Source organism: Nicotiana sylvestris, chromosome 4 (genome assembly GCF_000393655.2).
Source record: "Nicotiana sylvestris chromosome 4, ASM39365v2, whole genome shotgun sequence".
Classification (NCBI taxonomy): domain Eukaryota; kingdom Viridiplantae; phylum Streptophyta; class Magnoliopsida; order Solanales; family Solanaceae; genus Nicotiana; species Nicotiana sylvestris.
This window is the reverse complement of record NC_091060.1, coordinates 97,985,504-98,012,752: the sequence shown is the minus strand read 5'-3', so window position 1 is coordinate 98,012,752 and position 27,249 is coordinate 97,985,504. Positions and strand designations below refer to the sequence as shown.

At 37.1% G+C, this 27,249-nt stretch overlaps 2 protein-coding genes across 2 annotated transcripts; one reads left to right on the top strand and one right to left on the bottom strand.

Moving 5' to 3' along the window:
• The first annotated feature begins 1,580 nt into the window (after window positions 1–1,580).
• On the top strand, window positions 1,581–19,674 carry LOC104232978 (UDP-sugar pyrophosphorylase). Its single transcript, XM_009786259.2, has 18 exons — window positions 1,581–1,754; window positions 1,944–2,048; window positions 4,041–4,157; window positions 5,029–5,169; window positions 5,417–5,516; window positions 6,208–6,335; window positions 6,415–6,486; window positions 6,612–6,676; window positions 7,334–7,394; window positions 7,506–7,623; window positions 13,805–13,929; window positions 14,621–14,697; window positions 15,839–15,944; window positions 16,052–16,111; window positions 17,377–17,457; window positions 18,128–18,367; window positions 18,558–18,726; window positions 19,297–19,674. The coding sequence occupies exons 1-17, from the start codon at window positions 1,650–1,652 to the stop codon at window positions 18,723–18,725; spliced, it is 1,869 nt and encodes a 622-aa protein (XP_009784561.1). The 5' UTR covers window positions 1,581–1,649; the 3' UTR covers window position 18,726; window positions 19,297–19,674.
• Window positions 19,675–22,048: 2,374 nt separating this feature from the next.
• LOC104232977 (major pollen allergen Ole e 10) lies at window positions 22,049–24,424 on the bottom strand. The gene is given in 5 exon segments (XM_009786257.2): window positions 22,049–22,328; window positions 22,331–22,362; window positions 22,464–22,500; window positions 23,047–23,385; window positions 24,283–24,424. Coding segments are annotated over 5 exon segments (564 nt in total). The 5' UTR covers window positions 24,338–24,424; the 3' UTR covers window positions 22,049–22,227.
• Window positions 24,425–27,249: the final 2,825 nt, after the last annotated feature.

Below are 27,249 nucleotides of genomic sequence, written 5' to 3'. Positions count from 1 at the left end.
AGCAACAGTCCAATGGCGAAGACGCAGCCATGGCAGCAACGACATGAAGGAGAAGATGCAGCAACGATGAAGGCAGTAGCAGTTGCTACTGCTGAGCATACTCGACGTGAGGGCTGCCATGGATGGTGGTTTTGAGCTGGAAGAAGCAACGAGCAGCAGTAACAACATGGACACGGCCATGGCAGCAGCGACTTGCCGGAGAAGAAGCAGCAACGCGCGACGGGGACAGCCATGGCAGCTTGAGTTCGAACTCGACAACAACTGAAATGAAGAAGAAGAAACAGCAGGGGTCATTGATGGGGTTCATTTGGACGAAGAAAAACGACAAAGCAGCAACGATGGGAAGATGAGGCGATGACGAAGCAGTAGGTAGCTGCTCGTTCGACGAAGTGTGTGTGTGTGTGTATACGTTGTTGTGTATGTGTGTGTATGTGTTGGTGTGTGTATATGTGAGAGGGGTGGTTGTGAGGGGGTGGTCGTGGGGATGGGGGGGAAGGGAAGGGCAGCAACCATGGCTGCTTTGGGGTGTTTGGGATGTTTGGGATGGTGAAGGAGAAGAGAGGGGGGAGCGGATTGGTTAGTTTAGGGTTTTTGGGTTTGGCTATTTGGGTGCAGGGTAACTGAAAAGGGGAGGGTCCTTTTGGTTTAGTGCTGGACCGGGTCGGGGCGTTTTGGGCTGGGTAAGGGGTAATTTGGTTTGGGCTTGGGGGTTTAAAATTGGAGGAAGAGCCCAATCCGATTTTCTTCTTCTTGTTTGTTCTCTTTTCTTTTACTTATTAATAAAACTAAAAATGCTAAAATTATAAAAACCAAAATTATCTTAAAATACTAATTAACCCCCTAATAATAATTATCACCCAAAATTAAACATTAATACAAATAAAATCACACAATTTGGACATTAAAATGCTAGAAATGCAAAAGATGCCTATTTTTGTAATTTTCATTCTGGTAAAACAAACTTAATTATTCCTAATTGTAGAATTAAATCCTAAATGCAAATGCGACGTATTTTATATTTTTATGAATTTAAACAAATAAACATGTACAGACAAAAATACAAATAATTATACAAAAAATACCACAAAAATACAAAAATTGCACATAAAAGAAAAATTATTTTATTTTGAATTTTTTGGGATTAATTCTTTTATAGGGCAAAAATCACGTGCTTACACTTACAAAAATGCCCTCCATATTCTCTAGCTTTAAGGGACTTTAAGGACAATTTTGTCTTTAACCATGCTAATGCATGCATTAAAACCTTGGTATTACTAATGCCATGGTTTTCTATGCATTACTTATGCATAGGATAATGCCAAATATAATGTACCAAACAAAGTATTAGTAATACATAGAGCTAATGCTTGCATTATTTTTTCTAATACTCCTGCCAAACGACCCCTTACATCATTACATGTTCCGGTCAGGTCATGAATCTGGTACTACTCAATTCCCCATCCCTATCAGGTAACTAACAGCAAGCAGCATTCTCACCGTTTCTTCCGGTCACCCGTCTTCCTTTTCTTTTTTCCTAGATCTCTCTCTCGCGCTATATATTCAAACCATTCTCAACTTCACATAATTTCTTCTTCTATTTTGCTTTTACAGTTAATTAATACAATCCTCTAAACATCGGCGACGGCAAAATGACATCGACGGCGGGTGAATTCTCGAAGCTTAACATTAATGGCGATTGGGCTTCCTCTGCTCCAAATCTCCAGAAAAACCTCTCTCTTCTCTCCCCTGAACAGGTTCTTATATATTTTTGTTAAAAAAGATTACTGCCTGATTATCACTGCGAATTAACACATTGTAGACAGGCTAATTTACGGTTTTTTTCTTGTCAGTGTGTAAAAAGTTAAACTTGTTTGTGTAGTTGAATGATATTGATTTTCGTGTGCGGAGTTGAATTGAGATTGATGTGTGTGTGGTGATATTAGGTAGAGTTAGCGAAGATGTTGTTAGAGAAGGAGCAAAGCCACTTGTTTCAGCACTGGTCGGAGCCCGGAGTTAATGATGATGAGAAGCGTGCCTTTTTTGATCAGGTATGTTCAGCTTTTTTTATTTTTTAATAATTGTTTTTCCGGATATATTTGTTTGTTTTAAATAAACTCGATTTTGATGTCACCATGTATAACTTATGCATATTTAAGCTGGCTTAGACTATGATCAAGTTTTAGTTTTGAAGTGTTTTTTTCCTTTAAAGCTCCATTCTTGACTTTCACTTTCATATTGTTGAATATGAAATGTCATCCACAAAGAAAGAAATCGTAATAAGGGATTTCATCCTCAGTAATTTGAGTGGGAATATAAATACTGAAGAACCAATAAACGCCAAAGTGGAGTCTATGGTTAGTGGTCAGTATCACTGGTGGATTTCAGATTACAGGCAACATGTAAACCAAGCTTCTTTTTCGCCAAAAGTGCTTTTTTGGAGCCGAAAGTGCCTTTTATTTTCCTTCCTAAAGTTAAGGTGTTTGACCAACTTTTAGAAGGGGAAAAATGCTTTTGAGTAGAAGCACACACAATTTTTGATAAGCAGAAAAAAGTAGCATTCTTTCCAAAAACACTTTGAGAAAAATACACTTAAAAACACTTTAAAGAAAAGCACTTCTCAAAATAAGCTGATTTTATAAGCTTGGCCAAACATGCTATTAAACAGACTAGTTGATTTTGGCGTACATGCAACATGTAAATCAAAGGTGAAAAAAGAACAAGCTAATCCTCTCCCGACCATCCTATTAGCACCTTCAATATAGCTTTGTTCAAAAGAATGCTTACTGAGAATAGTGAATGCTCAAACCAATTCCCTGATCAATGATCTCCACTCCCTCCGGTTAAGACCAGGGGATAAATAGATTAAGACGACAGCGAGGAAAAATGAAACATATTGAACCACACTGAATCTATAAATGGGGTTAACGGAATGTACGCTCTTTATACTAGAATTTTCTGACCAATGAATACTGCACAGAGCTTTGGCTTCAAGATTCCGGAGTCATCAACTTATATGTAATTTACTTTTATACAGTAAAAAAATATATCTGAGAAGTCGACTCATATGTAATTGGATAGCTTCTGCATGTCAACCTTGGCACCTAACACAGAGAAAATTCTTTTGTCCAGTTGTGCGGTGTCTCTACTATTAATAAGGGAAATGCACCTTGGCTGTCTTTGCAGCGCCCTGCATTTCTCCCCACAACATAGCTTCATCAGGACAAGCGCCAGAATCACTCCCCATCAAACTCTTGTTTTTTGATGTACACATCAAAATCTGCACCATTGCATATCATATTGGCATCACAATCATGGTGCTTAGGCAACCCTCCACTTAGGATAATAATAATAATAATAATAATAATAATAATAATAATAATAATAATAATAATAATAATAATAATAATAATAATTCTGGTCTTCCTGGAACCAACACGGACGACTTCACTATTTATGGCCCTGATGTCTCCTATGATGTCAATGACTAGACCAGGATTGGGATGTGGCGGTCTGGATTTTCCTTTTAGAAAGAATGGAAGTATAGCATGTCACACGGTGAACCACTGGTCAAGCCTGGAAAGAAGACAGGCTATGAATTGTGTTTCTTTCTTTTGAACAATTCAAGCTGACCAACTAGCTTTCAATTGCAACTGAATTTTAACAATGCAAGCAATTTGAACTCCTATTACCAGTTTTGGTTACTTACATGCTGAAATTCGGGATGTGATAAGGTTGTAGTTTGCAGTTTGCAAAATTTAAAACTTGATCTTGTTTCTGTTTTGCAGTTTAAAGCTTATATGACAATTTATATGAAGCATTTGCTCGTGCTTAATTACTCAAATGATACAGTAGCCAAAATTTGAAGTTTGTTGTCATTGTTGAATATTTTACAGCTGGTGGCTGTGGCAATCTTGTAATGCCAGAAATGTTATCATTTTCCTGTTGGGCTTGTTTCCAATGTCTTCTACGCTTGTATTCACTTCTTACTTTGATTGTAATAATTATGAAGACTTAAGTGTTATTATTATGGTTTCTTTCAGATTGCCAAACTTAATTCAAGTTATCCTGGGGGTTTGGTAGCATATGTTAACACTGCTAGGGAGCTTTTAGCTGATTCAAAGGCTGGAAAAAACCCGTATGATGGTTTTACACCTTCCGTAAGTCACTGAATCCTGTGTTACTGCTTTAGCAAAACTTATTTTGCTAGTTTTCTCTCTATAGAAGGTAACTACTTTTTTCATCAAGCAGCACACAGTAACTCAACTTGTGGTTTTTTCTGATTTATTGGATTCAGTGCATGTCTTAAAGTTTCGATTTGGTTCATATATTTCGTTTTATGTCTGTCAGAAATTAGTGAAGGTGCTGCTTATAAAAGAAAAAGTCTATATTTCACAAATCTGGTGAATATTGTTTATGCAGCTACTTTTCTCCTGGTACTATGCAGCTACAATAATTTATTGTTTAAACGGAGTGTTGAGAAAAGGGTGCCACTTAAAATACTTCTAAGCTACAACTGCGGTAGATAGTAGTGGTGTATGTTGCATTAGTAGAAGATCTTAAAAATACCTTATTAGCTTTGGTTAGGTTTTCATGCCTACTGGTCGGCATATTGAAATGCGAAGTTTAGCATGTTTTTGGCTATTTTTAGGTGCTTCAAGCCTTTGCTAAAGGTCAAAGTAATGAGTTTATGTTTTTTCATCCCAAACTGATCATTTATTTTTCCTTCACAGGATATTATGATAGTCTCCAAATTCATACCGGATTCTTTTTATTGAGAAATTATTCTTTGCTGTCAATAGTCTTTCATGGGATTTGTCACACTTCTTTTTCTTGTGAAAAATGATATCTGATGCTTTATGTTGTCAGATTTGATTATATTTCCTTGCTCACTCCTCTTACCTTGAAAAATTCGGAAAATAATTGATCACCTTACTAATACTTATGTAACAAGCACTTAAAACTTAGATAATATACTGATATCTGCTCTAGATTAATGATGCATTCAAAAATGTAAGTGAACTTGTGCAGGTTCCATCTGGGGAGGTTCTGACATATGGTGATGATAACTTTGTTCAATTTGAGGAAGCTGGCGTCAAAGAAGCACGGAAGGCTGCATTTGTTCTTGTTGCTGGAGGCCTCGGAGAACGTCTTGGGTACAACGGAATAAAGGTAGAACACGTAAAAATTTCATGGAGCATCATTTAACCCTCACAAGATACACTTCTGCTGTTCAAACAATTCTTTTGGTTGGTTGGTCTAAAACTTGTTCTGATTTTTGTCTTCATGGGTTAAAATATGCAGAATCTTTTGCAACTTGATTAATAGTTGTATTCTGTCATTTCACCATGCAACTAATAATCTAATGTCTGGCTGCATAAGATCTAGTTCGGTGACAATTCCTTCTAATTACTTGCAGGTGGCCCTTCCTAGAGAAACAACTACAGGGACATGCTTCTTACAGCATTACATTGAAACTATTCTTGCTTTACAAGAAGCTAGTTGCAGCCTTGCCGAAGGTTGGTAATAGTGCATGTTATGATTTTGTAAATATTCTGTCAGGGACGAAATTACAGTTAAACTGCTTCTTGTTCAGTCCCAATTTTTCATCGCACCGTTAGCATAGTAAACCAACAAATTATAGAAGTTGGCAATTTGGTGTAACCCAAGCTCTGGAAGGTACCTCTTCCTGGACTGTTATGTTAGGACTCAATTTTAAGGAGGTTGGGAGGGGTTGTTGTGCTAGGGGATCCAGTCGCAAGCTTAAGATTCATGAAGCTGCTTCCAAGATTTGTTGACCAGTGATTCTATTTGTGGAGTTGCCAAAATTTTCATTCTTTATAAACCTTTTAGAAAGTTCAGAAAACAATTTAAACCTTATATTCTGTGCACAAAGTTGTTGGATAGCGACGGTACATTAGACGACCCTAACTGGCTTGGGATTGAGGCGTAATAGTAGTAGTAGTAGTAGTAGAAGCAAAAGAAATGTTCCGTATGGATAAAAACGGTGTTAAGAATTCTCTTCCTTGGTGTAGCAAACAATACATACAAGCTAAAAAGGATTGGCTAAAAAGAATATCTTTATGCATAGAGATACCTGCTAACATATTACGTTTCGGCCACCTAAAAGTATGATGCATATCCTTAATACAATAGACATGTAGAAACATGTAGGAGCTTCCTGGCAACTAACAGCTTCCTTGTGATTAGGCAACTGCCAACCGGAGATTCCTTTGGCTATTATGACGTCAGATGACACACATTTACGTACCATGGAGCTCTTAGGAAAAAACTCCTTTTTTGGGATGAAACCCACACAAGTGAAACTGCTTAAGCAGGTGAGCCACTGATCTGAAGAAGCCTATGAAGAATTAAGTCATAGTATCAAAACTCATATATCTCTTGATCTTTTTGCAGGAAAAAGTTGCTTGTTTAGATGATAATGAAGCACACCTTGCTCTGGACCCCCATAATAAATATAGAATTCAGGTGGATAATTGTATGCTGAATACTCTTCCTATATTTAAAGATATGAATATTCTTTTATTCAATTGATGTCATTAACTTTTTTTGCTGAAAGTGCCTGAGTTTTGCTTATGCCTCTGCTTTATCAGACAAAACCTCATGGCCATGGAGACGTCCACTCACTTCTTTACTCAAGTGGTCTTCTTAAAGTTTGGTATGTTCTCCCCCATTTTCGTTTAAACCTTTGCTTTCTTTCTGCTATTCTCATACACTTTAATGTGATTTTGGATGAACCAATGAACTAACCCCTTTTAGACTATATAAAAGTAATCAGTTAGAGAAAGATAGATGAAGGGGAGCCTTGGAGTAACAATAAAGTTGTCTCCGTGTGGCCTATAGGTCACTGGTTCGAGCCGTGGAAGCAGCCACTACTTGTATTAGGTTAAGCTGTCTACATCACACCCTTTGTGGTGCGACCCTTCCCAGGACCCTGCGTGAATGCGAGATGCTTTGTCCACCGGGCTGCCCAATTAGAGAAAGATGGATACTTTTTTCTTTTGTAATTTCTTGTCTCAGTCCATTGCTTTTTAACTTCAACTATAATCTTTAACAATGATCTTTATTTTTCTGGACCCTACCTTATACAGTGTATCCATCTTTGAAGTGAAGAAATGGAATTCATATTTTCAAGCCTTTTTTCCTTCGTGTTCTGGAAATAAAAGCTGATGTAAAACCTTTTAATTATAGCCTGTATCTCGTCACTATTGCACCCAGTTTGTATTGATTTTTTAAGAGGTGCATGTTTCACTTAAAAAGAGAAAGAGAGTTAACATATTTCTGTGATTGATGGTCCAAATTCTGTGCAATCTAGGCATGATGCAGGCTTAAGATGGGTTCTTTTTTTCCAAGACACCAATGGTCTACTTTTCAAGGTTAGTTGGATGCCTTCTCTTTTTTGTTTCTTTTTGTTTTTGAATTGTTTCATATTCTACTCATGCATGTTAGGCCAATTTTATCAATCTGTACGTTTCATTATCTTCCAGGCAATTCCAGCAGCGCTAGGTGTCAGCGCGATAAAACAATACCATGTCAATTCTCTTGCTGTTCCTCGGAAAGCGAAAGAAGCCATTGGTGGCATTACCAAGCTTACTCATAAAGATGGTACGTAGATGAGTAACTTACATCTAGCTTTGTATCTTGTAGTGGCCAGGGAAAAAGTAGTAATAAATGTTGAAAGAAAGAAAGCATGGGTTGTGATATGAGTTTCTTTGTTGTTCAGTAGTTGTTTATAACTGCTAAATTTTAGTGGCAGAAAATATTTCATCTAAAGAGTGTTATAAGCTGTGGGCAGTTCCTGCTTTCATAAACTGAATTCGCAATGTTGGTGGCTTAATCTTTAGCCAAAATTTTAACAGGTCTCGAAAGTACTAGGATACTATCTGTCCGATCAGTTGATGATGATCCTATTAGTTGGTTGTCTATGAACTTCCAACAGCACTTAAGCTGGTCTTTTTAAAAGGCAACTTGAGACGAGGAATAGCAGGATCTGTTTCATGCCTGATTTCCTCTGTACCTGATGCTCCATACAGGGCATGAGTGGGAGAACATATACATACTTTAGATGTGCTATAATTGAGCAAACATTGATTATAGAGATTCTTCAAAAACATTGGACCTCTCAAAGGTATGTAACAAGGAGAAGATGAGAGAACTCTTAGTTATTTAAGATAAAATAGCCCTGAGAAATTTGTGGACTACGTGTCAGAAGAAAGATTCCTGGTTGCTGATATCACTTTTTACATACAGTTATGGGTTGCAAGTGGGCTACTTGGACAGGTTTATAGAAATAGTTTGATAGTAGCTCAAGCCACTTAGGATCATGTTCCCCCCTATAGCTGAACTTACCAAGCTTCTCTGAGTGGAAATGTCTGTTGAGTCAGTTAATAAATATGTTAAGCCTTACAGTTTTTTCTTTCGAAAATTATTATCGCACTGACTCTTCAATTTTTTTTTTTTTTTTTTGATAAGGTAATGAAAATTTCATTAAAAATGTACCAAGAAGGTACAAAAAGCATACAAAACTTCAGTACTGCTTAAAACTATTACTACAATCTCAAAACTTCTATAAAATCCATGTACTGATCTAAGTCTTCTGCCAAACTTCCTCTACCCCAATAATATAGGTTATGAAGACAACTATTTTTAACACTAGCTACATGATTCTGCTTATTTTCAAAACATCTCTTATTTCTTTCCAACCAGATGGTCCAAAAGATGCAAAAAGAGGTATGTTCCTCCAGATTTGCTTTAGATTTTCCTGACTCTTTGATTCTGCCAACAAACCAATAGATCTTTCACCTTCTTTGGCATCACCCATTGCACACCAGTCAGAGCGAGAAATAGATCTCATCCCATATTTGGCTTGTATAACTGCAATGCAAAAAAAGATGTTCTGCAGATTCCTGGGATTTTTCACACAAAAAGCATCTACTGCACAAAGGAGTTCCCCTTCTCTGCAACATATCTTGAGTTAAACTTAAACATGCATTTCTAGCTACGGTCCAGCCAAAACGAGCTACTTTAGGAGGTGCTTGTGATTTCCAAAACATCTTCCATGGCCAAGTCAAATCCCAGTGGTCTATTTGTTTTTGCAAAAGAGTATAACAGCTCTTTACTGAGAATTTGCCTTCTTTCCCAGCTGCCCAAATTTGAGAATCCAACGTACTAGCATCAAGGATTAAAGATTCCAGCCAATGTAAAAGTTGACCAAATTTCATCAAACTCCCAATCTTAAAGTTTCTCCTAAAATTTAATCTCCATTCTTCCTGTGAGAATGCACGGGAGAAAATATTATTAATTGATATTTTATGTTACAATGAGCCCTACTTATATGTATACATAACACATAACCTACTCCTATTACATAAGGGACTAGGACTAATTACATATATTCACATAACTATTCTAACACTCCCCTCAAGCTGGTGCATATGTATATCATATGTACTGAGCTTGTTACATATGTAGTTAATACGAGGACCAATGAGGGACTTGGTGAAAATATATGCAAGCTGATCATTCGACTTCGCAAGGTCACCATGAAGAAAAGCATTCTTAATGTCCAACTGATTTAGAGGCCAATGGTGAACAACAGCCATGGATAGAAAAAGGCGGATGGATGCTATTTTAGCCACGAGAGAGAAAGTATCACTGTAATTGTGTCCAAATATCTGAGTATACCCTTTGGCAACAAGACGAGCCTTAAGTCGATCAACCTGGCCATCTGGACCAACTTTGACTGTATACACTCAACGACAACCAATAGTCGATTTACCCGAAGGAAGAGGAACAAGCTCCCAAATACCACTCGTATGTAAAACAAACATCTCGTCAATCATAGCCTGTCGCCACCCGAGATAAGACAATGCTTCACCTGTAGATTTAGGGATGGAAACAGAGGACAAAGATGATACAAATGCACAATGGGATAATGACAGACGATGGTAACTTAAACTGACATAATGGGGATTAGGATTAAGTGTGGACCGTATACCTTTTCCTAGTGCAATCGGTTGACTAAGAGGAGACAAGTCTGCAGTATTAGCAGGGTCAGGTGCAGGAGTGAATAAGCTGGGCCTGACGCTGGGTGCGGACGACGATGATAAGTCAGGAGTAGTGAAGTTGTAGAAGGTTGAACTGGCCTAGGTGGTGGCACTGGAGCTATAGTTGGTGGAATTGGACTAGGTGGTGGCACTGGAGCTATAGGTGGTAGAGCTGCAACTAGAGCTGTAGGTGGTGGAGCTGCAACTGGAGCTATGGAGGAAGATGAATGGGAGATAGTGACTGAATCTCCAAAAGACAGAACTGGTAGCACCTCAGACATATCTAAGTGATTACATGGACTTGTGAAGTATGATTGGGTTTCAAAGAAGGTAACATCAGCAGACATAAGATACCGCGGGAGGTCAGGAGAATAGTATCGATATCCCTTTTGCGTTCTTGAGTAATCCAGAAATACGCACTTAAGAGCACGAAGAGCCAACTTATCTTTTCCTGGAGTAAGGTTATGAACAAAACACGTACTCCCAAAGACACGGGGTGGAAGAGAGAACAAAGGTAAGTGGGGAAACATGACAGAGAATGGAACTTGATTCTAGATAACTGAAGATGACATACTATTAATAAGATAGCAAGATGTAAGAATTGCATCCCCCAAAACACGCAGCGGAACATGAGATTGTATGAGTAGTGTACGAGCAGTTTCAATAAGATGTCTATTCTTTCTTTCAGCTACCCCATTTTGTTGGGATGTGTACGGACAAGATGTTTGATGAATAATCCCGTGGGAGTTCATAAACTGCTGAAATGGGGAAGACAAATACTCTAGGGCATTAGTGTGGATAGAAAACCCAAATTAATTTTGAATTTCAGCGTGGAAGGTCTGGAAAATAGAAAATGACTCAGATCGATTTTTCATCAAAAATATCCAAGTGCACCTGGAATAATCATCAATGAAACTGACAAAGTAGCGGAATCTCAAGGTAGAACTGACCAGACTAGGACCCCAAACATCTGAATGGACTAAAGTAAAAGGTGATTCTGCTCGATTATCAAGACGCCGCGGGAAATGGGAGTGGGTATGCTTACCGAGCTGACATAACTCACACTCTAGAGCGGACAAGTGAGATAAGCCAGGTACCATTTTCTGAAGTTTTGACAAACTGGAATGTCCCAACCGTTTATGTAATAAATCTGGTGAATCAGTAACGGGACAAGTTGTTGAAGGAAGACAAGATGTGAGTCCATGTGATTTTGCAAGGATAAGGTAATAAAGTCCATCTGATTCACGTCGGGTACCAATGATCCGCCCCGTACTGCGTTCCTGTATAAAAACAAGGTCATCAAGAAATAAAACAGCAGATTTAAGTGATTTGACTAAGCGACTAACGGCTATGAGATTAAAAGGACTACCGGGAACATAAAGAACTGAGTCTAAAGGTAAGGATGGAAGTGGACTTGCTTGACCTATTCCAGTTGCCATGGTTTTGAGACCCATTGGCTATTGTGACTGTTGGAAGGGATTGAAAATATGAAATACTAGTGAAAAGAGATTTTCTACCAGAAATATGATCAAATACATCTGAATCAATGACCCAAGACTCAGAGGTTGAAGATTGGGAAACACAAGTCACGCTACTATCTGTTTGAACAACAGAGGCTATTCCTGAAGATGTCTGCTTACATGCTTTGTACTGAAGGAACTCAATATAATCCGGTAAAGAAACCATCTGGATTAGATTCAATGCATTGGATCCAAGTGATTATGAGTCTAAGGCTTCTGATACGAATACCATTATAATGATGTGCCGGAAAAATATGATGGTCGGATTTTGATTTAAACTTGAATAAAAAAAGACTCGGAATAACCTCCTAAGTAATCTGTCCAAAAGAAGTTTCGTCGGAAAAATCACTGTAGCCTCCGGAAAGTCAGTGTAGTTGCCGGAAAATCTCAAAGTGATCGGAACAAAAAGAAAAAGGCATGGGTAGACTCGGAATTACTAGGCGATCTGACCGTTCAACTGGAACTTTTTCAAAATCTGGCCAGAACAGGGCTCACGTGCCGGCGCGTGGGTCAGATCTTGCTGGAAAATTTCTTCCTTTCCGGTGCGTGAGGGCGTGTGGACGTGTGTTTTCCGGTGGGGTTGACTGGGGTTTGGTCGCCGGAGCCTGAGGAGTCTTGTGGTGGTGTTGGTTTTTGGACAACACCAACAGAAAGTGATTTGCTTACGGACAATCTTCTAAGTCGTCGGAAAATTGCACGGCAACGAGGTCTTTCTTCCCGGAAGTCGCTGGAATGATGCACGATAGGTTTCTCACTAAAGCTCTGATACCATGTGAGAATGCACGGGAGAAAATATTATTAATTGATATTCTATGTTACAAATGAGCCCTATTTATATGTATACATAACACATAACCTACTCCTATTACATAACGGACTAGGACTAATTATATATATTCGCATAATTATTCTAACACTTCCCCTGTATGACACTCTGCTACCGTGCCCTGTGTAATCTTGGTTAAACTATATATTGTAGGAAATTTGTTTATCAGTTTATCATCTCCTAGCCAGACATCTGTCCAGAACCCGATTCTGCTTCCATTTCCCAGCTTTAATGAGATGAATTTCTGAAATTATAAATAAGATGATTCCATGTGGACTTGTGATCACCATCCTTTGTTGAATTATTAATTTTGAGATAGCTCCTCATATCATTGAACTATTATGAAAATAAACATTTTGTTGATCTGGTTGCAAGGTACAGAGTGTGCAGGGGCTGCATGCAAATGAGCTCTACTTCACTACAATTTTGAGTATTGAAACTCAGAGATGTGGATAATGTGATGACTAAATGCTAGAAATGAAGTGTTATGTGAGGGGAGGAAGTCCCAAACCAACTAAGGAAAGATAATAGTTAAAAAAAATTTATTAAAAAGTTGTACTTCACAAAAATAGTAAGGGATAAATTACAATAACTGACCCATGAGCTTTATCTTTCGGCGTAACTTTTTCTTATGAGCCTTCTCTGTATACATGAAGAATCAATTAACAGTTGAGTTATCGAAGGAATTAAGCAATTTGGACAGGTTGAAATTGAGTTCTAAAGTTGCAAAAAAGGGTAGTGAAATCAAAAATCAAATAGGTAAAACAGACATAATAAAAGGATTGACCCTTTTTGTATTCGTTCTACATCCATCATCAGCTGTATCAAGAACAAATTCTGAGCTGTTGGGAGCTTGAAGCCGCGTTTACCCATCTAACTAACTGTTATTTGCCAATTCTGACCTATTTTACTCTGCACTCAGATTTGGACCTCCGTGTATTCTTTCTGCTATGCTTAATTGAATAAACTGGCATGGTCCTGAAATCAATTTAAATCAAAGTGGGAGGGTCCCAAAATAGTTTCATCCGCTGAATCATCAAAAAGTAAAAACAAAACAATTAGTTGCTTATAAGCAATGCCACTATATGCCATAGCTTGGCCAAGTCACGACAAGTTCGGCTCCTGCCTATCAAATATAACTCATGAGCACATAAATTATGTTGTCTTCTATAAAGGGTAACGTTTGAGCTCTTTTAATGTATACGTTAACATTAACTTCGGAGTCTTTTCTGTTTCATTTGTGATATCCTCCATCTGCAATAATAGTCTGGGATTCAGATTCTAATGTACTTTGCTCTTAGGATAGTACTGCGAAAAGATTGATGTTGAACATGGTAGGGGTACTATGTGAAAACTCATGTGGGTCTATCTGACAACAAAAAAATCCTTTCTAGGGCGAACAATGGTGATTAATGTGGAATACAACCAGCTCGATCCGTTGCTTAGAGCTTCTGGATATCCTGATGGTGATGTCAATTCTGAAACAGGCTATTCACCTTTTCCTGGAAATATAAATCAGGTATGTCTTGTAGTCTATATGCTGAAGTGTCTTTTTCTTTTCTTTCTTGCCAATTTTTCCCCGTAGTGACTCAAGTTATTTGCCATATTATTTTACATATAAATTATTTTACATATAAATTATTTTACCACTTTGTATAATAACCCGGATATTCCTGAAGTTCTTGGTAATTTTGGCCCATAATGCATGGATCCCCAATGGTTACAACTATCATGGAAACTTCCGTTCTTTGATGTTTTTGGGTAATAAAACTCCATAATCACCTATACGTGGGGACCAATTCGCTTTGCAACGTTGGCGGACTTGATTTTAACGTGCGAACTGATTTCTGTAAAGTAACTAAGGATAACATGCTAATATGTTACTAGATTATATGAATGCAAATTTTAAAAAGAAAATTTCATTTTCCTTAAAGGATATGTAAGGAAACACCGGTTAAATTATAGATGTCAATGCAATTAAGGAAGATCACTGTCTTCGTTAACTGTGAGGATCTCATAAGAAACAGAGAGGTGAAGTGCCCCTTCTTTATGACAGTAGTTTATAATTTTTCGAGCATGTAATCAGTGGGAATAGTCATGCAAATTATGCTGTAGCGGCCAAGTTCCTCTGTAGGATAGCTTTCCTTTTTTTGGTTACTTTCGAATAGAAAGTAATTGCTTACCTATGGCTGTCTTCATTTGCAATGCAGCTGATCTTTGAAATTGGCCCTTACATTGAAGAGCTCACTAAAACAGGAGGTGCAATAAAGGAGTTTGTTAACCCTAAGTAAACATCTACTCTTATATCTCTATATAAGACTTGTATGTTCAATGTCGTGGTGTCATGTTGCTTGATATTCCTTGGAAAACATATGTTGGTTATCTTTTTATTGTTGTTTTGCTGTAAGTCCAGGAAATTTTTCCACGACAAAAATTTGTAGAGAAATGAACCACTGAATTTAATATGTTGCTAGGAATGAGAAAAGCAAAATGCAAATGACCTGAACTTGATTCTCATAAAGTAGAAATACGGATCAGCTCAGATGCTTTATGTCCAATATGTTTGCTCGCTTTTAAGAAATTACAATATACAGAAGATAGGAGTTTATGCTGATCTAATCACCTGAGTTATATTCCAGGGCTTTCATTTTGCTTAGATGAACACTGGTATTGCAGTTTGTTCACGAGGGATGGGATATCCTGCACACACCCTTCCCGTATCCCATTTGCTGGGAAGGTTGATATTTGTAGTTTTGGCAAGACTGGAACATTAACATCCAACGACATGTAGTTCTCACTTCTCAGAGGTTGGTGGGTTGACTGACAGTGAGGACTTAGAAAGAGAAATGATTCCAACTCGTACTCTGGAAATTTTTGCATCTTGCCATTCTCTGGTTATTCGGGACAATCTGGCGATGATCCTAAGGGTGCGGTTAAAGGGATTAATTAGGCATGTAAATCAATTTTAAAAAATGCCAAAAGTGGAGATGATGCACCCAAGGGTGTAGCTTAATGGTCAATGAAGTAGGTGCGAACCTTGTAGACCAGGTCTCAAATCCCAGAGTGAAGAGTGAATTAACAGTAGGTGATTTCTTTCAATCTGTCTAAGCCTTGATGGTAGAGTTATCCGGCTTTGTTGGTGGGAGGTAGCAGGTATCCGATGGAATGGTAGAGGTGCACACAAGCTAGCTTGGACACTACCTCTGTCAAAAAAGAAAAAAAGGTGGAGGTGATGCTGTTCGGACTGTGCGCTTAAAGGATTGATTAGAAGCTCGTACATTATAATTCATTTGCTTATTTGTTGTCATTTTATATTTGTTTCTTCTAAGCTCAACATTTTAGGGCACATGTGTTGTTAAAATCCTCTCTCGTGATTTTAGTTGCTGCTTTACCTCTTTTTGACTAATTTATGGCATCTCTTGCTGTAGGTACAAAGATGCTACCAAAACTGCTTTCAAGTCCTCAACTCGACTTGAATGCATGATGCAAGATTATCCTAAAACGCTGCCTCCATCAGCTAGGGTTGGATTCACTGTAAGTTCATACTGCTTTTGGCTTCTGATTCTGTTACTTATGTTGTGAGTCATCTACGGTCAAGTTATCTAAGTGTGGAGATCACAATGCTTCTTACAATGACTCAGGTAATGGATGCTTGGCTTGCTTATGCACCTGTGAAAAACAACCCAGAAGATGCTGCCAAGGTATTATGAGCGGTTATTGAAATAATTTTACCTATCATATGAGCAGAAATAATTTCAGTAAATTGGCAAAATTTCTTTAAATTGGGACTGGCATAACATTTAGATCCTCATGACAAAAGCCATCTTCCCTACTTCTAGTTCTTGCTTCTCATCGAAAGCTCTGATGATCTAGTGCCGGCTATGGATAACAAATGTATTTGAGCTCGTTTGGCTTAGCTGATTTAGAGTAGCTGGTAAGCATTAGGCGCTGAAAAGCACTTTTAAGTGCTGAAACTGATTTAAAAATAAACAGTTACGTGTTTGGATAAAAGTGCTGAAATTAATAATAAGCAACTGAAGAACTGGGTATACGAAGAGTTTTGTTTTAAAAATAAGTATTTTAGGGATAGAATAGTAAATATTTTGGTCAAACCTAAAGTGCTTATAAGCTGAAATTTGCTAAGTTGGGGGAGACCAATTTATGACTTTTGGCTTATAAGCACTTAACTTATAAGCACTTTTAATTTTGCCAAACGCGTAGATAAGCCAAAAAGTGCTTATAAGCTTTGACCAGCTTATAAGCTTAGCCAAACACCCTCTTTGTCTCTGCTGGTTGGGTGTGGACCCTCCCTGAGCTCCATTCTGAAAATTTTCAGTACAGAGGCCATAGGACTGAAGAATTGATGCTTCTGGCTTTTTCTTTCTTTGAATTCGATGTTCAATTTTGTATCAAATAGTTACCAGAAAATTTTCCAATTTGGAATGTTATCAAGTGTTTTCTCAAATGATTTCTGCTTCAAGCTCTTTTACTGAGTTATTTAGATCTTATGCGTACTCGTCAGATACTGTAATTTGGTTGTGTAGGTATTTCGTAGCACAACCCAAGCATGTTTCTGGAGGCAGCATTTCCCTGTGGGATCCGAGATAACATTGTTGAATCTCTTTCTTGCATATGCAATCATAAGCTTATAATTAATTGGCATGCTTTGCTAAAATTTACCCTCAAACTGAAAAATGCAGTGGCATATTCCTTCTACTTTACTTTTTCCTTTGTCGTTCATAGCAACTATCCTAAGCCCTCTTTCACCATCTAAGAAAGTTGAAACAGCTTACTGACATTCTTAAGTTTTATGTTTTGACTTGTATTTCTTTGGCTTGGCATTTTTTGAAGTCTTTCTCAACAGTTGTTACTAACAAAAATATATCATAGGTAGTTATTGCTCTTGACATGATTTGTTGTGGTTCAATTTCTAACTATTTTTTAATTGTCTCCTTTACAATGATAGGTGCCGAAAGGAAATCCATATCACAGTGCCACTTCAGGAGAAATGGCCATATATCGCTCTCATAGCCTCATTCTAAGAAAGGTATTTCTTTCCTTCTGGGAATTCAAGTGAAAAGTTGAACTTTTCAGAGTATTTCTTTCTTGACCTATGGGTATTGATACATTATGCACCAATTGTAGTACAAACATCTACAGGATATAATATAAAGGAAAAGATTGCTGGAATCTGAAAGAGGCCTTTTAGGCTTTTACCATGTCCTTATAGTTTTTATGTAACATTTAAACCAGCGGAATGACAATAGAAAAAAGAAAGAAAAAAAAAAAGACAAAGCAGAAGTTAAAAAGAAGAGTTGCTGCTCATCACTGGTTAGAGAACAGTATATCAGAACATTTTGATTTATAGTCATGTGCTGAACGAGTGGTTAGCAAGTCCAAACATAAGGTTACAGTTACGTAAATTAACTTGGGTTATTACTGAAGATCCTTTTACTGGCCTCATAATAAAGCAATTTTTGGTCCTGCAACCTACTGTTTTCAGACGTTCACCTTTGGGCATGTTCCTTGACAAAAAGATAGGAGAAATTGTGATACTGAAACTTCTAATTGTGATAATATGAAGATAACTATCAACTCTTAAAACACTTTCCTAACTTTTCCTTTCGTAATAGCCACTGCCACAGATGAGTTCAGTTGGTAAACCTGTGTTGATCTAGTTGTGTGCATCAGTTACACTACATCTCTTTTTATTACAGGCTGGTGTCAAGATAGATGATCCGGTTATTCAAGTCTTTAACGGACAGGAGGTGGAAGTATGGTCTCGAGTTGTGTGGAAGCCGAAATGGGCGCTTACTTTCTCGGAAGTAAAAAGCAAAGTGAGTGGAAACTGCTCCATTTCACAAAGATCTACAATGGCAATCAAGGGGCGAGATATTGCCCTTGAGGATCTTTCCCTGGATGGAGCTCTCATTACTGAGGCTGTCGATGGTGCTGAGGTATGTCTCAAGTCCTCGATCAAGTTCTGATCTGGATGGCATTATAGGGGTGTATCAGAACCCCTGATAGGTCTTTTAGTTGATATATGAGTGCCTATATGCTCGTAATTCGTCCTCCCCCTGGGTTCAACTTTTGGAATGAACATATCAGTTTGATGTTTGATACACTTACTGAGAATCATTTGTACAGGTGAAAGTGGGAGGTTCTGTGCAGAACAAGGGTTGGACAATTGAAAATGTCGACTATAAGGAGACTTCAATACCAGAAGAAATAAGAATCAGGGGTTTCAGATTCAACAAGGTTGAGCAGTTGGAGAAAACATATACCGATCCCGGAAAATATTTTTTGAAGCCATAAGGTTGACACATCTGTACTCAGTGGGAAGATTTTGTGATTCAAAATTCTTTAGGAGCTCTGAGGTTAAGCTTGGTTAAACTGTGGATATTTAATGCAGATTCTGTCGCTTACGTTATGTTTCAAAGTTTTTTTATAACATTGTGACATAGGTGCTGGCTGTTATTTTGCCTCCAATCATTTGTAACTTAGTAAACTGGTGAAACATTTAGAAAACAATTCTTGATTTTTTTAGCTTGGAAACAGAATAAGGTTGATTAGTTAGTAATAAGTCCTTTTGAAAATTGTGTTGATTGCTTTTGAAGAAGTTTTCTTGCATTCAAGGTAAGATGAAAGTCCCTGGCGAATAAATGGATGCAAGGAGGGCCTTTTTTTTTTCCCCTGCTTGTAGTGTTTAATTATAGTTCCTTGAGGTGAGAGTCTATCGGAAACAACCTTTCTATCTCTATGAGTAGAGGTAAGGTTTGCGTACACACTACCCTCTCCAGACCCCATCTATGGGATCAAACTGGGTTTGTTGTTGTGTTGTTATAGTGCTTAATTATAAACTCCTGGACTATTTTATGACATGCAGATCTTGGGTTTGGAGAAGAAAAGTCTCTGGCGAATAAATGGCTGCAAGGAGGCTATACTCCTCATTCTTTCTCAAGATTTGTGATCCGGTGAGGATGGAAAGTTTAGGTCGCTGCAGTTAGGTGGTATCAGATCTTAGGATCTTGAGATTTATGAACATTTCTGGGGCATCTTGAACGTTGTCTCCGAGACATGTTGTCCTGCTATATTCCAGATTAATAAGGGAAGGGTAGACTTGTCATTACATGTATATAAGGATGGCATATTAGTAATTGATTGGAGAAAGATTAGTTACGCAGTAAGTTTGGAGAGTTCCAGTATTGCTCATTACATTGAAGATAAAAATAATATCTCTCCCTATCCCTCTCTAATTCTCTGCTATTTTCCTATTGATATAAATGTTCAGAAGCTCTTCTTCCACTTGAAGCTTCTTAGATTTATAGCCCGTTTGGCCAAGCTTCTAAAATCAACTTATTTTGAGAAGTGTTTTTCTCAAAAGTACTTTTTAAAAAAGTGCTTTTGGTGAGAAGCAGTTTGTGTTTGACTAATTAATTTGAAAAGTACTTTTGAGCAGTAATTAGTGTTTGGCCAAGCTTTTGAAAATAGATTCTAAGTGTACTTTTCTCAAAAATGCTTCTCAAAAAAGTTCTTCTGGAGATAAGCTATTTTTTTCTGCTTCTCCAAACTGCTTCTCCTCAAAAGTACTTTTTTTCCTTTCAAAAGCTTGTCAAACCGGCTATTAATGTTTTGGTACTTAATCAGTAAACTGCATGACATTATCCCAACTTGTGTGGCATATTTTGGTAGGGTAAGGAGATTAAGAATGAAATCTCTGCATGAGTTATTTGAGGTTTTTAGTGAGAAATAATTAAGAAATTTGAAAAGGGTATAAGTAAACCAAATTTGGGATTAATACATGAATTTGAGTTCTCTGAGATGATTAATTTGCTATTTATGGGAAGCTATGACTTCCTTTTGTAAGCTATAAAGTGCTTTACTTTGTAGCACAATTTTCTATTAATTTCTTTGTAGTAACATAACGTTATAATTCAATAACACAAGAAATGAGAAGTGAAAAAATTGGTTATTAAGATGTCTAATCAAGTTTAAAATTATACAAAGTGGTATTAGTACTATTTTATAAGGTTTGAGTTGTGAGTGTATTTATTTTTCTTTTTAAGGAAGGAGATTTAAGTCCTTTAGAACAAACCAAATAGTATAAAAGAATATAGTTCATATTGGGCACATGAAAATTGTTTGATGAGAAGTCTATGTTAATGACATTTTCTTGACTAGTAATTCTTTGCAAATTTTCACTCCATCACTTTCTATAGGGTCGAAACCCATAAAAAAAAAGTATACGTGCATTTACAAATTCAAGTAGAAACTTTTTATCTTAGTTACGATATATTTCCAAATGGGAAAATTTTATTTTGTGTCTCATACAACTGACGCTAGTTGTATGAGACATTTTTTTTGTCTCACAATTCTGTGGACTCAGATTTTTGAGGATCCACAAATTTATAAGACAAAAAGAAGTCTCACACAACTAATATAAGTTGTGTGAGACACATAATAAAACTTCTCTCCCAAATGGAATACATTTATGAAAAAGAGAAACTTTGAAATTGATTTGCAGTATTCAGAAGTCGTATCTCACATATATAAATATAAAAGAAAAGAAAGAGAAGAAAAGCAAGAAAGAAGACAAGAAAACCCGTGCGTAAAAGCGAAAGGCTGGCACTTTGATAAGAACACTGCCCGAGAAACATAAGATTTGACAAACAACAAATACTCAGCAAAGTGTAGAACAGATAGGATGAAAGGGACGAAAGTAGCTTATGAATTGGATCCCAAAACCCAACACTGAATTCATTCACCTTTCAATTGTTTCCATCCATGTCACATCTTTTTCACAACAGGAACAAATTGAATTGAAAAAAAGATTTAGCTTGCAAGTGTTATTCTCTTTATTTTATTTGACAATATTTTTTATTAATTCGTTCCCCAAAAAATAATATTATTTTTAATAAAAAATTTTTATAACCACATAAATATTATAGGCATAAATTTGTTTTGGCTTTTTTCTTAAACTATCGTCAAATACCCTTTTCTAACTATTATGGGTAAAATTGTCATATCCTAACTTTTTACATTAATAATAAATAAATAAAAAGAATTATTACAGAGATATCAAAATAAGGGATATATGCGATAATATCGTAAACCACAAAAGTCAGTGTGATTAATACAAATATTAATCACCCACAACATATAATATATGTAAGATCACAAGTAATAAAAAATTTCTTTTCTTTCGTGAATTTCGAGCCAAATGAACTATAGCCGAACAAATTGATTCAAAGAAATACTCCCTTTGTTCCAAAAAATTGGCATTATTTTTTTATTAGTTTTTTAAAAAAGATTGGCCCATTTCAATATTTTCGTAATAAGAAGTATTTATAGTCACACAAATGATATGACATATTTCAGATCATAAATTTCAAAAGTTTTACATTGACCTAAATGATATAGCTTATTTAAGATCACATATCTCAAAATTCTTCTATTTTATATTTGTACCAAGTCAAACTAAGACAATTTTTTTTTAAAGGGGAAGTATATTTTATCAATCTCTTGTAAAGCAGGAGGAACAAGAGGAATAAGATAACCAATTTTCGGAGAACTCACTTTCCCCAGTTCTTACTAAGCATATGTAATATTAAAGTCATCAACAATTTTACAAAATCTGCATTGAATTTTTCTGTCTTTTTAAAAAAGAGAAGATTTCTTCTCAATGGCTAAGATGCTTAACTTAATACAAGAAGAAAGGAAGGAATATACTTAAGAAATTAAACCACTCTAAGAATTAATGTCCCAGAGCTGTACATATATATCTTAATTCATTAGAGTATCTCTTCTTGATTATGCTCTACTTTGATGCAAAAGTTGGTGCACATCTCAGCTTCCCGAGTACAAGAGAAGAAGAATAATAGCAATTTTCCACCACATAATGCTTAAGCTGTTTTTGGGAAATGGTGGTGCTGTAGACTTCATATCACCAATCCTATATATAAAAATTACAAGAAAGAGGAAGCAAGTTAATAAAGATGCTTAAGTAATTTCATGAATGCAGAAACTTCATATAATAGTACTAGTAAATACTACCTGGGTCCAGATGTAGCATAAATACATTTCTCATGACCTACAACATAAAAAAAACAATGTAAATTTTAGAAAGGAATAACATTATGTTTTCCATGCCTTAAAAGATTCCCAAAAAACTTTCTTTTCAAACAAGTCATAAAAAGTGAAAATCTGAAAATGACATAAATTTTCTTCCTTAGTCATTGGAGTATTAACTAACCTTGGATATTCAAGGACTTGTGATAAATGGAAAATTTAGAAACTTGCCCTAAGCAACACTCACACCATGCGTTAACAGAAATAAAGTTTCACTTGTATATACTAACAATATAAAATTTTACACACTATCAGATAACTACAAACTAAGTAATCGTTCATAAAAAGTGAAACTAATAACCTAAAGAACAAAATACACGGAATCTTTCACTCTATCAATGCATATTATGTCCATCTCAAACTTGACATATTGTGCCAGTGGCACAAGAATGCAACAACGTAACTACAATTAACCACATTCTCTTGTTGAGCAACAAATCAAACATTTTTTAACAACTATATAATGATTAGATCAAAAGATAATGATCCAGGCCAAATAGATGCTTACTTGGGTTGCTTTTAGTCAACATAGCAGTTCCTCCAAAATTGCAAGCAATATCAGAATTACCATTCTGTTGATAGTAGTCATTGAAAGCAAATGAAGCATGAGATAAAAGCGTATCGGGCTCAAAGCACGGGCCACCGGCTTGGATCGGCCTGCAATCCGCCATTCCCAATCCACAAGCCCAGTCCAATGCATTCTGCAAATCAAATTGCGGAGCCCCGGCCCGTGCCACGCACCAAGTTGTCCCACCAAGGAATGTAGTGTTGCCTTCAGGAGGTGAAAGAGTTGTAACTGGAATAGTTGATTCCTCCTTCTCTTGCACCATGCCCTCTACTTCAACAACTATATATATGTTTCATATTAATGTAATAAATTATAACAACTATAGTGAATAAGAAATAGCATCTTGCAGAAATGCAGGATAAGACTACATACTATAGACCCTTGTGGTCCGGCAGTTCTCCGGATCCCGGGCATAGCGGGAGCTTAATTAGTGCACCGGACTATCATTTTTTTTATAGTGAATAAGAAACACATAACTTTTGCCACCCCCAAGTAAAGAAGTTCATATTTTGCTTTGGGTGTTCTAACCCAAATAAAATCTTTATCTCATATCCTTAACCACTCAAATGACTTTGTTTCCAAAAAGAAAATTTTTCAATTAACTTTTTGACAAACTTGTATATATCTTATTTGACTATTTGGGATGATCTAAAAAACTGAATCACAAGTAAATAAACAAAAAGTGTTGGTGTTTCTAGTCATAAATATATCTTTCAAATAGGAGAAGTTTTCCTCTTTTTTTGATCTACATAAAGTTAATACACAATTTTCTTGTGGCAACAAGAAAATCCTTTTTCACTCTATTTTGACCTTTACTCTTATTCTTTTCTTCCTTTGTAGAGCTAGCATTGATCAAAAAATATTCCATTCATATGTACATTTACCTACCCCACTTAATAGTTCTATTCCAAGACCATTAACAATGTTCATTGACCAAGCCAAGAAATCCCGTATAAAATCAGTATGAAACTTAAGAAAAACATTGAAAAGTTTAGTATAATCAGTCACTCACCACAAATAAAGTTGGCACATTCTCCTAGACATTATGGTAAAACAACAATGAAACAGAAGAAAAAAGTCTTAACTATAACCAATAATCAAGAAAGTAGTAGAAACTAGAACTAAATCACATAGACATATAAGATAGCAAGACTTGAGGGGAAAAAAAAACATTACCCGCATAACATTTCATGAGCAAAAAACATAGAAAGATCCAAGCTTTAATTTCCATTGGTGTAAAAATGGCAAAAACAACTTCTTCTCCTACTGAAGACTGAAACTGTAGACTAACTCTTTCCTTTTGCTCTCTCTCTCTTTGTGTTTAGTTAAGTAAGAAAAGTGAAGTGTTATAATGCCATTTTTAAATGCAGAGTACCTGAAGAATCAAACCATTTCTTCGAGAGAAATTTTCTTCTTTCTATTTTATGTGTGTTTTCTTTTTCTTTTTTCCTCTTTAGTGTGCAGTAATGAACACTGATGAGGAAGCTAAGTACTTGTGCTGACAAGAGCTACTTTAAGCTAACTACTTGCCTGGTGGACTTCACATTAAATAAATTTCAACATTTTTATGTTGTGTGGGTCCCATACAAAGGTCATCAGAAGATCTTATTGGTTGTGACTTGCCATTATTTATATTTGTGGTTTAACTCGCTCAAATACTTACTGGAATATATAGCTAAGTAGGAACAAATTGTTCACCATTGATTTCTTGGAGTCCGAAACCTAAATGGTAAGTTTTTTTGACTCAAAATACGTTTTTACATTTAAAAAAAAAAGTTACTTTTATGCTTAAAATGCGGTATTATACTTTAATGGAATTTTAATCATTAAAATAAAGTGCAGTATAATACTGCGTTTTACATATAGGGCAGCATTATACTGTGTTTTACATATTAATTTAAAACTCCCCCCTTTCTTCCTCACGACAGAACACTGGTTCCTCCCCCTCCATTAAAATGTTGCAACAGCGCCCCCCCCCACCCCGATTCTAAAAAAAAAAATTCGAGTGGACCCCATCCGTCACACAAAAAGTGAAGATTGTAGGTCCCGCATACAACCCAAGCCTTCGATTGTTGTGGTTTCCTCGTTTCGGGCTCAAAATTTCAATTTTCTGACTTTTCTAAAAACATAAATCGAGTTATTCCGATTTAGACCCAACAAAGATAAAGTCTATTCGAGATTTGCCTCCTCCGAAAACCAAGAAGGATGTTATGAGTCTGTTGGGTAGATTGAACTACATCAGTCGATTCATTGCCCAGTTGACGTCCACATGTGAACCCATATTCAAATTGCTGAAGAAAGACGCAGCAGTCAAGTGGAAAGATGAATGTCAAGGAGCTTTTGATAAAATCAAGGAATATCTATCGAATCCGCCAGTCTTGGTCCCACCTGAGTTAGGGAGGCCCTTGTTCTTATACCTGACAGTCTTGGAAAATTCTTTCGGCTGCGTTCTCGGGCAACACGATGTGACCGGAAAGAGAGAGCGGGCTATTTACTATCTGAGCAAGAAATTCACCAGTTGTGAATCCAAATACACTTTGTTGGAAAGGACTTGCTGCGCTTTGACTTGGGTCGCTCAGAAGCTGAGGCATTATTTGCAAGCCTACACCACTTACCTCATAACCAGGTTGGATCCTTTAAAATACATATTCCAGAAGCCGATGCCCACCGGGAGGCTAACAAAGTGGCAGATCCTGCTTACGGAATTCGACATAGTATATGTCACTCGCACGACAATGAAAGCCCAGGCGTTAGCAGATCATTTGGCTGAAAATCCGGTCGATGATGAATACCAACCTTTGAATACTTACTTCCCAGATGAAGAGGTAAACTCAGTTGAGGCAATATCCAAAGACATAAGTGCTTGGAAAATGTTCTTCGACGGAGCGGTAAATGCAAAATGTGTTGTAATTGGGGCAATCTTGATCTCGCCCACCGGTCAGCATTACCCGGCCACAGCTAGGCTTCAGTTTTTTTGCACAAACAACACTGCCGAGTACGATGCTTGCATTATGGGTATGAACATGGCAATCGATCAAGATGTCGAAGAATTGGTAATCATGGGAGACTTAGATTTGATTATCCGACAAGCTCAAGGAGAATGGGAAACCCGAGACGTCAAGCTTATTCCTTATAGGCAACAGGTGGAAGAACTTGGCAAACGATTCAAGTCAATAGAGTTCAGGTACATTCCTCGCTGCCACAATGAACTAGCTGATGCACTTGCCACTTTAGCCTCAATGCTACCATACCCAGGCAATGCCCACATTGGTCCCTTGGAAATCCAAATCCGGGAAAGGCATGGTTATTGTAATACGGTCGAAACAACACCAAATACCCAACCATGGTATCATGACATCAAACGGTTTTTGAAAATGCAAGAATACCCCGAGCAAACCAGTGGAGACCAGAAGAGAACCATTAGGCGGCACGTGAGTGGTTTCTTTTTGAGTGGTGATGTCTTGTACAAGAGAACTCCGGACCTTAACTTGTTAAGATGTGTTGACGCAGAGAGCTGGAAGAATCATGCATGAGGTACATGCGGGAGTATGCGGACCCCACATGAATGGGTATGTTTTAGCAAAGAAAATCCTTCGAGCGGGCTATTACTGGATAACCATGGAAAAGGACTGTTTCAGCTTTGTCCGGACGTGTCATCAGTGTCATGTGCACGGTGATTTGATTCATGCACCTCCCACAGAATTGCATCCTGTGTCAGCACCTTGGCCATTTGTTGCTTGGGGTATGGACGTCATTAGGCCAATCGAGCCGAAAACCTCAAATGGGCATAGATTCATACTAGTCGCCATTGACTACTTCACGAAATGGGTTGAAGCCATCACTCTCAAATCCGTCACCAAGAAAGCTGTGGTAGATTTCGTGCACTCCAATCTTATCTGCCGTTCTGGCATTCCTGCAACCATCATCACCGACAATGCTACAAACTTGAATAGTCATTTGATGGGAGAGATATGCGAACAATTCAAGATAACGCACTGGAATTCTACTCCTTATCGGCCCAAATCCAATGGTGTCGTCGAAGCAGCAAACAAAAGCATCAAAATGATTTTGTGAAAGATGATTTAGAGTTCCAGGCAGTGGCATGAAAAGTTATCGTTTGCATTATTAGGATATCGCACTACT

What these genes read in the sequence shown, in the direction of transcription:
- LOC104232978 (XM_009786259.2), top strand. Translation starts at nt 1,650, where the DNA reads ATGACATCGACGGCGGGTGAATTCTCGAAGCTTAACATTAATGGCGAT. An exon ending in AAGTGAAACTGCTTAAGCAG is followed by an intron (nt 6,336 to 6,414) that starts GTGAGCCACTGA and finishes ATCTTTTTGCAG; the next exon opens with GAAAAAGTTGCTTGTTTAGA. An exon ending in CAAGCTTACTCATAAAGATG is followed by an intron (nt 7,624 to 13,804) that starts GTACGTAGATGA and finishes AATCCTTTCTAG; the next exon opens with GGCGAACAATGGTGATTAAT.